This window comes from Ostrea edulis, chromosome 4 (genome assembly GCF_947568905.1).
Source record: "Ostrea edulis chromosome 4, xbOstEdul1.1, whole genome shotgun sequence".
Lineage (NCBI taxonomy): Eukaryota > Metazoa > Mollusca > Bivalvia > Ostreida > Ostreidae > Ostrea > Ostrea edulis.
Genome location: NC_079167.1, coordinates 39,584,669 through 39,601,974, shown reverse-complemented (window position 1 = coordinate 39,601,974; position 17,306 = coordinate 39,584,669). Strand labels below are relative to the sequence as shown.

Sequence of the window (17,306 nt, the reverse complement as noted above, 5' to 3'; positions counted from 1 at the left end):
TATTTATTTCATCAAAATTAGTACTAGTAAACATTCATTTGGTTAAATATTTTTGAATAGAAATTGAATTTCAGAACTACATTAAGTTTAAGAAGTTATTTGTCATGGTTGAAAAAACTGAGTGTTTGTATTATTCCTAAACAACATAGGGCATAGAATAGGGTATTTAATAGGCTGAAATTAAACAACAGAGTGGGTACGGGTCAGAAGGGGGTGCAGATATTTCCAATCTTGCAGATTAGTGTCTTTATTATGAAATTATTTTAAATACTCTCTTCAGAATTTTTTTTGTCGTTTATCGACACAAAAATCAAAGACAATTCCACTATAACAGATGTGTGGGTTCTGCACATACTAGATCAGGATGTGTAAATTTTGATTACGAACTTAGAAGCTTTGTCTTTGGTACTGGTCTTTAATTCTACACTTCTATATGTATTTCAGAACTACAATAAATCCCGTATTCACTCATACCGTGGTGCTAAAGATGTTGTAATTCAGTTGGACAACAATGAGATATTTAAAGGAGAGATTGCAAGAGCTTGTGGAGGGATTGAGGGTGGAACAGAGGCATTTGGTGATGTAAGTTTAAAACAAGTTTACAAAAAATCTTTGAATTACAATTTGTGAAATGATGTGAACATTGTTTAGATGCAAGCATACTAAAGACTCCAGTTTAATTCAGAAGTAGCCATGTATGACAGTTATTTGTCCTTGAATTGATGATACAGGATAGTAGGTCTTGTGAAAATAAATTCATTTACCAATACTTGAGTAATGCAATCTGACATTGAAATATTTAGTGTGTGGAATCATCTTGTTTCAGACCATACTGTTCACAACTGACGAAAATATTTTGGAGGCTGTGTCAAAGAATGATGATGCATATGAGGGAGACATGTTGGACGATACGGAGCCGGCTGATGTTCCGTTCGAGCGGCCAAGCACCGCTGACGGTGGAAGTGATGATGTAAGTTCATTGCAATGTTACTATTTATATTTAATCCAGACAACATTGCCGCTGTACCACAAAAATCGATTGTTTATTGTACTGTATTTGAATACATGTTAAAACAAAAAGAATGCAATGTCTTTTGAAAGTTATATTCCCATGTGCTTAATGATTGTAGGTAGAGACATCTCATGTGAAAAAGGTACAAATTATTGTGTAGTACAGGCTTTGTTTTCTCAGTACACTGCAACACAGCTCACTTCTTACTGTAAACAAAGAAAATCCAAATCCATTTGGAGGATGAATCATTGTTTATTTTTTCTCGTCTTCTCATGTCTATAGCTCATAGTTGTTGTAACTTTGTATTGTACGCTGTTATTTGTGAATGAAAGTTACTTAAAAGTTTTACATTCATGTCTACCATCATTCATCAGTTACACATCACTCCTGATGTGCAATTCATAAGTTCTGTTTCACATGTTCATGACATACGGCTTAACATGTAGGACCCCCTGAAGGGGATGGTATAATATAGTTATGATATGAAGAGAGTTATTATTTGTATGTATACAGGATCGACCTTTCACTCGAGCTCAGGGAAATCTGAAAAAGGAAGAGGGTTCCCTACCACCCCGCCCTGCCACCAGCATGGTTACAGAGGGAGATGTCATTGTGTTCAAAGGAAAAAGTGAGTCTTTAGCCATTAATTTTTTTAAAGTAAGCTTTAGAACAGTGCATTATTTGTTGTTTTATTGTGAACAAAAATGTTTCATACAGAGTTTTGCATCATTTTACTCCACTTGCCGGTAATATGTTTCTGATGAGACGTTATTAAAGTCTTTGATGGCTACGAAGCCCTGAGAACATGCAAATGTACATGTATAAGTTAACACAGAAATGTTTATTTATACATGTTTTTGTGTTGAAAATTTTCGGCTTGGCAAAATGAATCCTTTTAAAAATTCAATACAACAGGCAGGTTTTTTTTTTAATTTTTATTCACAGTTGCATGAGTTACTTACTACTTATTCTTTAAGTAGGAAACGAAAATACATATTAACTAAATTCTTAATTTTTGAACAAATACAATGTTTCATACACACTAAACTATAAACAAATATGTTTTATTACTATCAACTAAACGATGATGTATTTAAATTTTTTTTTTTTACCCCAAAACGTTTATTGTTTATATCCTTAATATCTAAATTGGAATTTGAGTTATCTCCCTTTTCAATCCATCGATGAAGTTGAGCAATGCAGTAGACCTCAGTGTGATGTGGTGCCTTAGAATCAAAGGATTTTGTTTTACCTCGGGCATTACAAAATGAACTAGCAATGTACTCCCGTGTAAGAGTGGATTTGTGATGTTGATTTAGGTCTACAGCTCAACTTTACGGATACCTGGGGTGACCTTCATTACATGGGGCTGACCGGACTGGAAGTTCTTGGGAAGGACGGAGAGGCCTTACCGGTCACTCTAGATATGCTGAAAGCCTCTCCATCAGATCTACATCACTTACCAGGACACGAGCGAGATGATCGGACACTGGACAAGTATGTTTAGTTTGGAAAATAGTCATTTGTTGTGTACTGTTAGCAAGGAAGTTTCAATTTCATTAAGTCAGTTCTTATCCTTTGTTCTAAAGCAAATGTTAGCTACACGTGTGTACAATGCCTATGTACTACATACATACATATATTCATTAATGCTTGATGATGTGAATGCAGTCTAGCTGAGTTAATTTTACAATGATCACAGAGTCATCAATGGTAACAATGTGACCTGCTCTGACGAGAATATGTGGCTGATCCCGTTCAATGAAGGTCGGAATCATTTACTGACAGTAAACTTCAATCAGTCAATAATGATGGCAGGATTGAGAGTGTGGAACTACAACAAGAGCTCTGAGGACACGTATAGAGGCGTAAGTACTACTCTACTGCATACTTAAGGAATAAATGTACCGTATAAGCAGAATTTTTAGCGAGGATTTAATTTTGGCATTATTAGTGAGGATGTTGAGATTGCTAAAATTTATTCCATATCAGTTAATAGTTATCTTCCTTGGAAATATAAAGAAGCTAAAATTAGCTCTCGCTAAATATATAGTTTGCAGTCTATGTAACCTGTAGTTAATGTTGTAAACTTTCTTTCTTTTTTGAATTTCCTTCTTTATAAACTGTCTTACTGTTATGCCCTCTGGGCCCAAAATTGGAATAAACTTATCTTATCTATCTTATCTTATCTATCTATATATACCCATTTTATGGAGAAATCACTGAATTTGTGTCTCACTAAAAATTCCACTTTTACAGTATAGAGATTCTTTGTAATATGGGGTATAAAAACAATAAAAGAATTTCATTATTCTTGCTTGGTCCATCAAAAAAGGGAAACAAACAAAAATTTTAATTTAGACCTTACTGAGACAATTTATGTACATGTATCAACGATTTCTGATCGTCTTCTTCAGGCTAGGGCTGTGCACGTGCAGATTGATGGGAAACAGGTCTCTCCATCGGAGGGCTACCTCATCAGGAAAGGCCCAGGCAATTGCTACTTTGACTTTGCTCAGGAAATTGTGTTTGCTGCTCAACAGAAGCCTGCCATACCTCCCACTACACAAACTAAAATGGAGTCCTCTGTCAGGTCAGAAGGGCAGTCACTTGTAGGAAACCATTACCAAAATTGTCATTTGTGTCATTATTTGAACATTTTGGTCATCTTTTTTTTCCATTTGAAGTTAAGAGAAACTATGTAATGTACAGGTAGATCTTTTTGTCAGAGAAATTTAAACTTATTCTAGAAAATTCTGTTATGTGTAGTCAATTTCTTGATCAGAAATTTCTACTTAGGCTGTTTTAGATACATGTAATATGTTTGATGAGAGAAACATTGATTTTTCATTGATGATATTTGTTGCAGGAGTTCTGTTACAGACGATGGTGAATATGAGTCTGTACAAATGCCTTGTGGCTGTATCCTTTATCTCTCATGGATAATAAATTACTCGCTCAATACAGATTTTGCTCACATGATATGGTTTTTTCATGGCGTCATGTGACCAAGATCTGACCGATTAGATTTCAACAATTTTGTCTGAGGTGTGATAATGTACACAGTAGGTTGTGTATTCTCTTTAGTGGCTTTGGCGGAATAGACCATCTGCAAAATCAAAGTACATCGTAAAATGTCTGTAGTTATGGTTAACTTATGTGAAGTTGCAAAAAACGTTAAATCAAATCCAAGCTAAACAACATTGTAATTTCTGTTAGATATTGTAGATGTTAAAGGATTATATATTTACAGTATACTGTGTTCTCTGTCTTGTATTTCATTATGATTATGAATTCTTAAGAGACTATTGAACATTTCACATTCCTTGACCTTGTAAAGTCATTTATCAGTTACATCTGATATCCACCTGGGGAGACCCGTACTATGTTGGTCTGAATGGAATTGAGATCTATGATGCTAGTCACAACAAAATCGAATTGACAGAGACTAGTAAGATTTTCATATCTAGTAACTACATGTATATTATCTCTGTGAAATTTTTGTTACCTGACCATAATTTGGAGATCTGTGGCCAAAATAAAGAACTGTGATATACATCTACATTACTTCAGTAGGACTGTAAGTTTTTTTTTCTATTGTAGATATTGCAGCCTATCCAGACAGTGTGAACGTCCTGGCCAACATACAGAATGATGTGAGAACTCCTGACAAACTCATAGATGGCATCAACGGTACAGCTGACGGCCGGCACATGTGGCTGGCCCCCATCTTACCAACCACTGTAAGCAGAAGCTATGTCTCACACTCTCAACTCATGTTATTGAATTTCTTTGAATTATGGCTTCAGCAACTGAGAATTGTATCAATAAAGAATAAACTGTTGCCCTTAACCAGAAGGGGGTGGGGTGGGGGGCTGAAGGGCCAATGAATTTGTTGGATGAGAGTCAGAGTATATAAAGAAACATTACAATTTGAACCAAATGTTTGAGATGTATTTCAGTTGAACCGAGTGTATGTGTTATATATTTCAGTTGAACCGAGTGTATGTAATATTTGACCAGCCCACAGCAGTATCCATGATTAAGATTTGGAACTACAGCAAAACTCAAAACAGGGGAGCCAAAGATATTGCTGTAAGTTTGTAACAGTCAGGTTGTGTAGATACAATCAGTAGGTTGGTGAAGGTTTTCAACAGTCGGGTTGTGTAGATACAATCAGTAAGTTGGTAAAGGTTTACAACAGTCGGGTTGTGTAGATACAATCAGTAGGTTGGTAAAGGTTTACAACAGTCGGGTTGTGTAGATACAATCAGTAAGTTGGTAAAGGTTTTCAACAGTCGGGTTGTGTAGATACAATCAGTAAGTTGGTAAAGGTTTACAACAGTCGGGTTGTGTAGATACAATCAGTAAGTTGGTAAAGGTTTACAACAGTCGGGTTGTGTAGATACAATCAGTAAGTTGGTAAAGGTTTTCAACAGTCGGGTTGTGTAGATACAATCAGTAGGTTGGTAAAGGTTTACAGGAGTCATACACAGCATTCGTGATTAAGATTGTAGATTGATAAAAGACGTCATCGGAAGTTTAAAATAGTCATATCCTCAGAAGATTCAATATGCAATAAGATTTATACATCATTATCAGTTTACAGTTGTCAGATTGTCTGACAGAACATATAATAACTTGGTGATTGTGATATTAGTTTACAAAACAGAACCATGAATTGTATATTTTACAAATGTATAAAAAAAGACATTGATGAATTAAGCTGGAGAAGGAAATGCATTTGAAGATATGACAACTGAAGGTTTCCAATTGCCTTCTCGGGTGAGAAATCTGATTGGATTATATTTTGCAGTTGTTGGTGGATGATCTGCTGGTGTACAATGGGATGCTACAACCGGTGAGGGCGGGGGCCAAAGGAATTGTCCCTAACTGTGACACTCCCCAGAGTTACCACACCATCCTCTTCACTGACAACAAAGACATCATCAGGAAGGAGAAGCATTCCATTATCAGGTAGGGATTACATTGGATTCAGTTGGTTAGGGCTTTGAAGAAATTTCCCTTCTACACGTACCCGTATATACTCGCCTACAAGTCGGTACACTTATTAGTCGGTCATATTTTTTTTCAGCTTATTTTGGAGGAATTTACAATTGACGTGATTGTAAGTCGGTATGGTTTTCTCCCAAATCCGTTGCCAATTTCAGATAAATATTCTTTTGCATTTACCTGTGTTTCCAATGTTAAGGGGTGTGACATCAATATTTATACCCCCCGCAACAAGTTGGGGGGATGGGGGGGGGGGGGGGGGTTATACTGGAATCGGGTTGTCCGTCTGTAGATGCAATGGTTTCCGGGCTCTAAAGCATTATCCTTTCCACCTACCGTCACCATATCATATATATGGACTACCCATGCGATGAAGATGTTCCCTATCGATTTTGGGGTCAAAGGTCAAGCGCACTGGACATCGAAGTAGCAATATGGTTTCCGGGCTCTAAAGCGTTATCCTTTCCACCTACAGTAACCATATCATACATATCGACTACCCATGGGATGAAGATGTTCCCTATCGATTTTGGGGTCCAAAGGTCAAGTGCACTGGACATCGAAGTAGCAATATGGTTTCCGGGCTCTAAAGCGTTATCCTTTCCACTTACAGTCACCATATCATACATATGGACTACCCATGGGATGAAGATGTTCCCTATCGATTTTGGGGTCAAAAGGTCAAAGGTCACGTGCACTGGACATCGAAGTAGCAATATGGTTCAGTTTGTCATGCCATTTGTTTTTTACACTCAGAAAAGAGGTAGTTTATACCTATTACCAACACCCTTTGGAAGATTGGGGTAAGCGGGGGGTATTCTTGGTGAGCATTGCTCACAGTACCTCTTGTTGATCTCTAATTAACAATTGAAACAAACATAAAATCAACACAACCTGTAAGCACTTCTGTTTTATGCATAAAGTAACCTTAAATCTTCCTTTCCTGCATTAGATAAAGTTTTGACCTTTATAAACGATTACCTATGGACCTACTACATTTCCTCTTCAGAAAAAATAGAGTTTTCTTGGACTCTCTTATAAGGCGGACATAGAGTTTTGAACCAAAATTGAACTCCCAAAAATCCGACTTATAGGCGAGTAGCTATGGTAGTTGAATGATACTAGAGATCTGCTCTTTTCTTAAATAATGAAAGGACTATTTTAGTTGGCCCTAATTTTACACAAAGTTTTTATATGAACTTAGAATAGGCAATGAATCCTGAATTTTAAATATCAATAGTATATTCGATGTCACTTAAGGGGGAAAAATATTTGAAAATACACGAGGGCGTGAACTGTGTTGTTTTACGCCACCATACTTCCTGAAGCGCTAACCATGCTTCATGAAAAGTATGCTGCTGTGAAGCGTTCCAGTTCATATTCATGTATTTTCTAAAATGAAATTCTTTATATTTACGTTTGACTTTTATTTCTGTTGGAATTCCCATTTGTTAAAATATACGTTTTATATTTAATGAGATTCAGATGCACATTGTTCACATCTGAATTGCATTCACAAGGAAATGGCTATCATTACAAATGGTAAAAATATTAAAGGCAAAAGCATGTAAATATAAACATATGGATTTCCAAACCTTATAAACAGGCCAAAAATCAGTACGCCTGAACCACTGTCAATTTGAGAGATGTTAAACTTTATATTTCAGAACTGCATGTACACATGTACATTACTTGAATACGTTTGGTTCATGTTTGGTGCCCATGTTTTAGACATAAAATTGCCTCAAAAACTGACATTATAAACAATTTTCATGGACATTTCAAATACCAGTAATTACTAATTTTATGATGACAAATTCCACACATAAATGAATATTGGGAACAATAAAAATTCAATTTTAGCTTGATTATTTTTACATGGAAATCTCTGAAGTTAATTAAAACAAATGTTTGAAATTTAGGGCCAGAAATGTTGTCAATACTAGTTCTTTCTTGGTTACTGTATCATTAACTGCCTGTCTTTAGCTTAATGTTACTTTGTATACAGTGTACATGTATCCTGAATAACACATGTATGTCTATTTCTCATCAGTAACCAAGCCGGAGAACAGGACATTCAACTGACCAATGACAAGATTGTAGTGGGTCAGTATAATGACCCAAAGAAGGCACAGCAAGGAAAACCTGTCAACCAAGGTGATTCATATACAAGCTCAACAAAAATTTTATCTATCTAACAAATAAGGACAAATTTACTTGGTTGATGATTAATGAAGACAAACCAGTAATTGTCAAATTGAGTGAATTTATATCATCAGTCATTTATAATACAGCTGAAATGGTCACACACACACTGGAAATGAACTCAATGTCAAATCATGTGTTTGTAATGAACAGGATCAAAACTTTGGTGATTGTTTCAGCCCTAATTGGGAAGAAAATTGAAGAACATTACATACATACTGCTCTAATTACCCAGATTTAATAAAGTAGTATTAAGGATATGTAGAGATATGCAATTGCTCAAATCATGACTCCTAGTCATGTTTGAGTTTAGAATACATGTATATGTTGTACATAGCTCTCATCTTTAATTTGGTACCATCTTGTTGTAGTGTAGATTCTGGACTCGCTGTTGAGCCGCTATTTGATATATTGGTATATATATATAGATATATTGGTATATATATAGATATATTGGATGCAAGCTTTATGTTTCATATTTCTGTAAAAGTGATGTTACTGATGAGTACTTCTACATATGGACCCCTTGTTTAATACACCATCTTCAAATTTTGTCTTTCAGAACTAAGACCCAAGACTAGTGTAGTAGCCCACAAACACAGGAGATGATGACCGGAGGAGGGAAATGTAGAATCTTCAGAGCTGTCGGGACTGGAGGCCGTGAATGAGTGTGAACTCTGTCAATACCAGACTCAGAGACGTGTATAATACCTTCTACAGCCAGGCTGTGTGTAATGATTAATCAGGTTCACGGTAGTTCATACTGGAGAGAACTACGGCATTCAAGTGGTGGGGGCCCACTTACCTAAATCAGTTCATTTCAGAAGCAATCCTGGGTACCCTAATTTTGGAACAGCTTTTCGATATCAACCAAAAAGTTTTCTTTTTTCAAACATTCCCATACAAATGTATGAAAATTTCTTTACAATCTGAATGTGCATGGAAACATTACTGGGTTTCAGAAAGTTGCTAACAAGGTGCATATTGTTAAATGAATCATAAAGATGTTAATAACAAGGTAATACCTAGCAGGTGATAAATAACTAAATTTTGTAATTACTCTGTGCCGTTTCCAAAACCTTGTGTTCTAATAATATTGGTGAAGATTGTCAACATTGGTGCTGATATTCTTTTGTTTTTCTGTGAATAGAAATTTTATGTTGTTCTATTCTTAACTTCCTTTACTAGAGAATTAAACTCAGTAACAAAGTATTTTGGATTAGACAATTTACTACAAAGACTGTACCTACTGCATCAAAATTACTATTATTCCCCAATTTTATGAAATTTGGAAAGAAATGAAGACACATTTGTAGAAAAGTTTTCAAGATGAATTTCTTGCATCAATTTTTTTTGTTGGGGGGGTGTTATATAAAGGACATGCATTCATCATGACTTTTATTTTATTCTATTTTTCGCCATTAATAAAATGTGCCTATTACTGGCATGTGGAGACAACGTGGCCCCAGTTCACTGAATTTTAGCAGAATTATGTCCTGTTCGTTTTATTTATTATTATTCTGGATGATTATACATTCTCTATGTGGATCTACAAACTGACTTGGTAAGAAATTCAGCAGAATTATGTCCCTTGCAATAAGTTTGATTATAACTATAAGAAATCAGATTTGTATGTATTCCATTAGAATATGTCTCGCTTACCGGTAACAATTTGCAAAGAGACATCCAAATTCTGCTATTTACTTTAATGACAAAAACATTTTCGTCCATATTGGATCCATGTGAAACCACCTATTGGTGGATTCAGTGATCTGGATTTAATTTGACTAGAATCTGGATTTGGTTGGAACAACATTCCGGTTAATAATATTGAGTTTCGTAATGCTGTAATCAAACACATGAATGATACATGTATTGTAATGATACACGTGATGTGATGATACATGTGTTGTGATGATACACGTGATGTGATGATACATGTGTTGTGATGATACATGTGATGTGATGATACATGTGATGTAATGATACATGTGTTGTGATGTGATGATACATGTATTGTGATGATACATGTGTTGTGATGTAATGATACATGTGTTGTGATGATACATGTGTTGTGATGATACATGTGTTGTAATGATACATGTGTTGTGATGATACATGTGTTGTGATGTAATGATACATGTGATGTAATGATACATGTGTTGTGATGATACATGTGTTGTGATGATACATGTGTTGTGATGATACATGTGTTGTAATGATACATGTGTTGTGATGATACATGTGATGTGATGATACATGTGTTGTGATGATACATGTGATGTGATGATACATGTGTTGTGATGATACATGTGTTGCACACATTGAGACATTACACATTGATTCAGTATCCCAACCAGTGGTGTAATTGAATATGAAACCCACAGTGCAATGGACAGTATTTTATTATATTAGCAACATTTATTTGCATTTGCATGTAATGGAGGTGAAAAAAAAATGTCAGGATTTCATTTTATCCTTTTCTTTTATAGCGTCATCATATATGCTAGTATTTTGCGAAAGGGGGAAAACTTCTCAAGTCAACACTGCAATACTGAGGCTGAACTGATTTCTGAGTTGGACACATGCTTATACTTTTAGTCATTATCTTAAGTAGATACTAAAACAAACCGTAGAAGCATATCCAAGTTCTCTAAATTAGAAATGCATATTTCCAATAATGCCATGAGTGAATTCCACATTTGAAGCTTTTGTTCAAGTTGGTAGACTTCTAAAGTCAATAGATATAATTTGATCTGAAGTATGAATGGTAAGAAAGCTTTAATTTGTATGTGAACATGTCAATTTTCCGTCCATATGAATGTGCGAGTGATGAATTGTTAATATGCATTAATTTATACATGTATATGCTCAGGCTAAATATTTATGGTTTTTTCATTGTTGCTGAATGTGATACATTTGTTATATATTACATATCTATGACCGAGTGTCACACATTGTGATTTTCACAATAAAGATACATTTAATTTACTTCTGGCATCTTGTTTGTAGAAAGGTTTCAGAGAGGTTTAAAGACTTGCTCACTCCTCCCAACAAGGCAAGGTGGCATATTGGCATCATACATTTTGGATGTTCATTGCAAACACTCTGCTGCGATTTGCATATCTTTGGGAAACATCCATTTTTAAAGTTTTTTCAAAGAATGGCTATTGAGGATGTAGTGTTTTACTTACTACATGTAGTTTGTTGATAAAGATGCTTTAAAGGGGCATAGACACGATTTGAGGTGAAAATGATCAAATTTTATCTCATTTTTGGTAAACTCACGTGACCTATTGCAATTGGTTGTCATCCGTCGTCGTGTGTTAACAATTGAACATTTTAAACTTTTTCTTGATAACTAAAATTCCAACTTGGGGATCTGGGTTAGAATAGGTCCTCAGTACCCATTACTTGTCGTAGAAGGCGACTAAATGGGGCAGTCATTTGGATGAGACCGTAAAAACCGAGGTCCCATGTCACAGCAGGTGTGGCACGATAAAGATCCCTTCCTGCTCAAAGGCCCTCAGTGCCGAGCATAGGAGAAAATTTTGCAGCCCTTCACCGGCAGTGGTGATGTCTCCATATGAGTGAAATATTCTCGAGAGGGACATTAAACAATATTCAATCAATCAATCAAATTTGGTGTGAAGCATGTTTGGGACAAGGGGGACATAAATTGTAAATTTCAGGACTCCTGGGACCCTAGGCGTGGGACAAAAACTGCCCAATTTTCAAAAATCTTCTTTTCTAGAACCGTACGTGCAAGAAAAATTAAATGCATATTGATGTAGAGCAAGAAGGCCTCTACCAAATTTGTAAATTTCATGATCCCCGGGGTAGGGGTTTTGACCCCAGGACGGGACCAAATTTAGTACATAGTGTTTATGTGTAAAACACTTAAATAACATCTTCTTTAGTGCTAGATACTAAATTGAAATTTGGAAGGAACAAGTAGTCCTTTACCAAAATTGTAAATTTGATGATCCCAGGGGTAGGGGTTTTGGTATTAGGGTGGGGCCAAAATGGTCAGTTATTAAATGTGTGAACAATAGAAATTTTTAACTTTTTCTTGATTACTACCATTCCAATTCTTTTCCAAGTTTAGCATGAAGCATCTTTGGAACAAGGGGGGGGGGGGGGGGGGGGGGGGACATAAATTGTAAATTTCAGGATTCCTACACCCCAGGGAGGGGCCAAACTTAGTATAGTGTTTATGTGTAATACATTTAATTATCATCTTCTTTAGTGCTATTGATACTGAATTGAAACTAAGTGGATATTTAAAAGGAGTACGTAGTCCTTTACCAAAAGTGTAAATTGCATGATCCTAGGGGTAAGGGTTTGGTTTCAGGGTGGTGTCAAATTTATATTATTGACTTGAAGGACTTATTTAAGTTTGCTGATATTGTATAAAATCTAAATGCATACTAAGGAAAAGCAGAAAAGGGTGTGCAAAACAAGAGGTACCGTGAGCAATGCTCACTAAGAATACCCCCCGCTTACCCCAATCTCCCAAAGGGTGTTGGTAATAGGTATAAACTACCTCTTTTCTGAGTGTAAAAAAACAAATGGCATGACAAACCTTGGGTATTCTCGTTTGTAGGGAGAAATGGATTATCTAGGAACACAGCATCTCCATGCGATGAAAAAAGCCGTTAAAGAATTTAAATGGAAACCATATTGCTACTTCGATGTCCAGTGCACGTGACCTTTTGACCCCAAAATCGATAGGGAACATCTTCATCCCATGGGTAGTCCATATGTATGATATGGTGACTGTAGGTGGAAAGGATAACGCTTTAGAGCCCGGAAACCATTGTGTCTACAGACGGACGGACAGACAGCCCGATTCCAGTATACCCACCACAACTTGTTGCGGGGGGTATAAAAAGGTGAATTTCACAACCCAGGGTTTTGACTCTAGGATGGGTCCAGATTAGTCATATGTTTTAATGTTTAATACACATATTATGCAAAGACTTTCATCAGTGTATGCACTTTTGAGGGCATTGAAGTTTTTTAAGAACACATCTTGTTATATACTGTTGCTGAACATTAGAATTTAGCTTAGATATTCAGAACAGGATTTTTTTTTTAGATTTCAGAGCCCTTGGGAGTAGTGATACTTTTCACTAGTACTCAGTTGACCAGTAAGGCCTGCAGGCCTTTTGATAATGTTTAAAATGTTTAACTATTAAAGGTATTTTTAATGGTCAGCAAAAATTTGAATGAGAGATTTTTCAATTTACAAGTTAATAAACAGTTTCTAGTGCTTGTCACATTTCATTGTATTAAGCAAACTATATGTAAACAAAAACATGACACAATCCTTGAATACATAACAGAATGGTGCGAGTGCTGTATCTCACTTGTAACGCCACAACTGACATTCAAATTTTGCTGACCATTAGAAATACCTTAATAGTTAAGATACCTTTAGTTAAGGATTGAAAATGTGGACATCGGAATTTGGGAACTTTAAGTTCAAATCGTGTCCACGCCCCTTCAAAGACAGGGTATGTTTCATCTAGGAATATTCACCGATAATGAGCAAACTATGGCACAAATTATCATACGTTTACTCCTTTATCCAATGGATATCGCCCATTGCATGAATTTTAATTATTACACTACATTTTCCTACATTGTTAGCGACACCACAAACAAATGTCAACTTTACCTAGTTTGTTTACAAAATGTCAGGAACTGGAAGCAAAATTCCCAGCAATACATTAACATAAATGAATAAACCGGGGTTAACATCTGATAAAAAGAATCTCCCATGTCATGTGGTTTGATATGATTTCTAACCAACCCATGTTTTCTATTAAGCCACGGGAAATCCTATATATATCTTGCAAGTGCTTTGCCAATTTAGTACTTATTTTATCACGCCCCAGACAAAATTATTGAAATCTAATTGGTCAGATCTTGGTCACATGACGCCGTGAAAAACAAGAGTACTGCAAACGGTACATAATACGCCCGTGAAATGCTTACATAGGGTGTTTTTCTTGTGCTATAATTTGTATAACTTTGCTTCAGGTATTATCAGCCATCATGAGGCTGTGACAAACTTTCATACGAACAAAGGGTCTTAGCTTAAAAATCTAGATTTCCGCAAAATGGACCAAGTTCAACAACCTGTAATTTTTTCAAAAATGGAACAAAATCAAAATCCTTCCCCAGATGCACATCTTCAATACCCATACAAACTCCACAAAATAAGATGGTCCTCACTTGAAAACTGTGGGAGGAGTTGGACGGACAAATTATGTACCCTCCATAGAATATTAATTTCCAAATAGACCAAGTTCAACAACCTGTAATTTTCTCAAAAATTGTAGAAATTCAAAATCCATCCCACATGCACATCTTCAATACCCATACAAACACTCCACAAAACAAGAGATGTTTGTAAAACACATATGCCCCTGTGGTGCAAAATTGAAAAGGGTTATACACACACATCATTTAATTGATAGTAGTATCATCAATTCAAAATATTGATCAGACAATATCTTCCTATGTCAAGAGTGAATTGACCATGTGACCTAAATATCAATAGGGGTCATCTACTCATTATGCTGTACCAGTGTACCAAGTTTGGTGTCAATCAAGCAAATAATTCTTAAAATATAGGAGACAATATATTACTATGTCCAGTTCAACAATAGACTTTTGACCTCAAAATCAATATGGGTCATCTTCTCCTGAAGATGTACTAGTGTACTAAGTTTGATGTCTGTCAAGCAAAAGGGTTATCAAGATATTGAGTGGACAGTATATTACTATGTTCAGTTTGACCTTTGACCTCAAAATCAATAGGAGTCATCTCCTCCTGAATATACACCACTGTACTAAGTTTGATGTCTGTCAAGCAAAGGGTTCTCAAGATATTGAGCGGACAGTATATTCCAATGTCCAGGTTGACCCTTGACCTTTAAACATGTGACCTCAAAATCAATAGGGATCATCTTCTCCTGAAGATGTACCAGTGTACCAAGTTTGATGTCTGTCAAGCAAATGGTTCTCAAGATATTGAACGGACAGTATATTCCTATGTCCAGTTTGACCTTTGACCATGTGACCTCAAAATCAATAGGGGTCATCTTCTCCTAAAGACGTACCAGTGTACCAAGTTTGATGTCTGTCAAGCAAAGGGTTTTCAAGATATTGAGCAGACAGTATATTCCAATGTCCAGTTTGACCCTTGATCATGTGATCTCAAAATCAAATAGTCATCTTCTCCTGAAGATATACCAGTGTACTAAGTTTGATGTCTGTCAAGCAAAGGGTTCTCAAGATATTGAACGGACAGTATATTCCTATGTCCACTTTGACCCTTGACCATGTGACCTCAAAATCAATAGGGGTCATCTGCTTCTGAAGATGTACTGGTGTACCAAGTTTGATGTCTTTCAAGCAAAGAGTTCTCTAGACATTGAATGGTCAGTATATTCCTATGCCCAGTTTACAGACCCTTGACCTTTGACCATATGACCTCAAAATCAATAGGGATCATCTACTCCTTAGGATGTACCAGTGTGCTAAGTTTGATGTTTTTCCAGCAAAGGTTTCTCAAGATATTGAGCGGACATTATATTCCTATGTCCAGAGTAGATTGACTTTTGACCTGAAAAACAATAGGGATCCTCTTCTACTCATAACCAACGCACATATGAAATATCATTATCATCAAGTGAATGGTTCTCAAGATATTGAGCGGACAACATGTGGTCTACCAACCGGTGCAAACCAATATGCCCCTCTTCTTTGAAGGGGGGCATAATAAGAAGGCTCTCAATTGAAAACTGTGGGAGGAGTAGGGCGGACAAATTATGTACCCTCCATATGATAATTATTTCCAAATAAAGGGGTAAAACTCCTGAAAAAAAGGTCAAAATGGATCAGAATTGCAGTATGATCTAGAGTGACCCACAAAGAAGCTACACAGCAAGTTTCAGCATGATATGTTAAAGGGAAATGAAATTATAAAGAGAAAACCCCGAACAGACGGACATACAGACATCGCTGTTCCATAATACGTCCCGTCTAAAGACGGGCGTATAAAAAACGCATCATGTGAGAAAAATCCGTATTAACGAGTAATTTATTTTCAGGTTCAATTTGCAGCCGTGACAAAATTGGCAAAGCCATAAGTTGTATGATATTGACCCCCACATATACAGTTGGAGGTCTTCGACGTATTAAATTCATTACACAGTTAGTTAGTGACCTGGTACAGCTTCGCCTCGCCCAATACGAGATTTCTTTACACACCATGTTTTTTCCGTATCAGGTCACTAACTGTGTAGCTAATGATGTCTTACAAGTGTATATTGGGCTAAAATCAAAATTTAGTGTGCGTATCCTTTTTGGCCATCCTGGGAAAAAATGCATCTGAAGCCACCTTTAGAAATATCTTTCTTGGCCCACTCTGGACTCCATTACCAAGATGCTTGATAACATGTATGATCCCCTTCCCCAAAACTAAAATTCACATTTGAAAAACATGGGGGTCATGTATTAGTGATTATCAATTTGCCCATGAAGAAAAGGCTCTCGATGGGACAATAACTGTATGGATTCTAGAAAGCAGTGAGGTGACCTAAATATCAAGTGACAACTGCTGATGCATGCTACAAAAATTTGACCTTTTCACCTGTAAATCAATCATCTACTAATCAGGTCCATTCACCTGTAAATCAATCATCTACTAATCAGGTCCATTCACCTGTAAATCAATCATCTACTAATCAGGTCCATTCACCTGTAAATCAATTATCTACTAATCAGGTCCATTCACCTGTAAATCAATCATCTACTAATCAGGTCCATTCTGCCTATAAAGTTTGATAATCATTGGTCAAGGGTTCGCCGGTATCAGTCGGGACACACTTGTAGAAAACCTTGACCTCAAAGATCTTAAGATTCCAGAAAAAGATCTACCACCATACCAAGTTTCCCCATAATCAATTTTGATTTGCAGAGTGATTTGCTTGGGTTTAAAGATGTCAATCGATATTCTCATCAAACATGCCGCCCTCCGAAAGAAAACCAATAAAATATC

General features: G+C 36.2%; 1 protein-coding gene across 10 annotated transcripts in view; it reads left to right on the top strand.

The window, feature by feature from the left end:
• Nucleotides 1-11,221, top strand: part of LOC125669606 (katanin-interacting protein-like) — a 54,591-nt gene extending 43,370 nt beyond the window's left edge. For 7 of the 10 annotated variants that reach the window (XM_056162610.1, XM_056162619.1, XM_056162617.1 and 4 more), the window contains 14 exons: nucleotides 445-582; nucleotides 827-970; nucleotides 1,131-1,154; nucleotides 1,526-1,640; nucleotides 2,332-2,509; nucleotides 2,715-2,880; nucleotides 3,430-3,605; nucleotides 3,882-3,934; nucleotides 4,353-4,463; nucleotides 4,616-4,755; nucleotides 5,006-5,107; nucleotides 5,829-5,989; nucleotides 8,079-8,182; nucleotides 8,793-11,221. In XM_056162610.1, the coding sequence (XP_056018585.1) occupies nucleotides 445-582; nucleotides 827-970; nucleotides 1,131-1,154; nucleotides 1,526-1,640; nucleotides 2,332-2,509; nucleotides 2,715-2,880; nucleotides 3,430-3,605; nucleotides 3,882-3,934; nucleotides 4,353-4,463; nucleotides 4,616-4,755; nucleotides 5,006-5,107; nucleotides 5,829-5,989; nucleotides 8,079-8,182; nucleotides 8,793-8,839 (1,659 nt within the window). In that variant the 3' untranslated portion in view covers nucleotides 8,840-11,221. Of the gene's footprint in view, nucleotides 1-444; nucleotides 583-826; nucleotides 971-1,130; nucleotides 1,155-1,525; nucleotides 1,641-2,331; nucleotides 2,510-2,714; nucleotides 2,881-3,429; nucleotides 3,606-3,881; nucleotides 3,935-4,352; nucleotides 4,464-4,615; nucleotides 4,756-5,005; nucleotides 5,108-5,828; nucleotides 5,990-8,078; nucleotides 8,183-8,601; nucleotides 8,645-8,792 lie in introns of all 10 variants that reach the window. The other 3 variants (XM_056162616.1, XM_056162611.1, XM_056162612.1) reach the window with 2 other exon arrangements.
• Nucleotides 11,222-17,306: the final 6,085 nt, after the last annotated feature.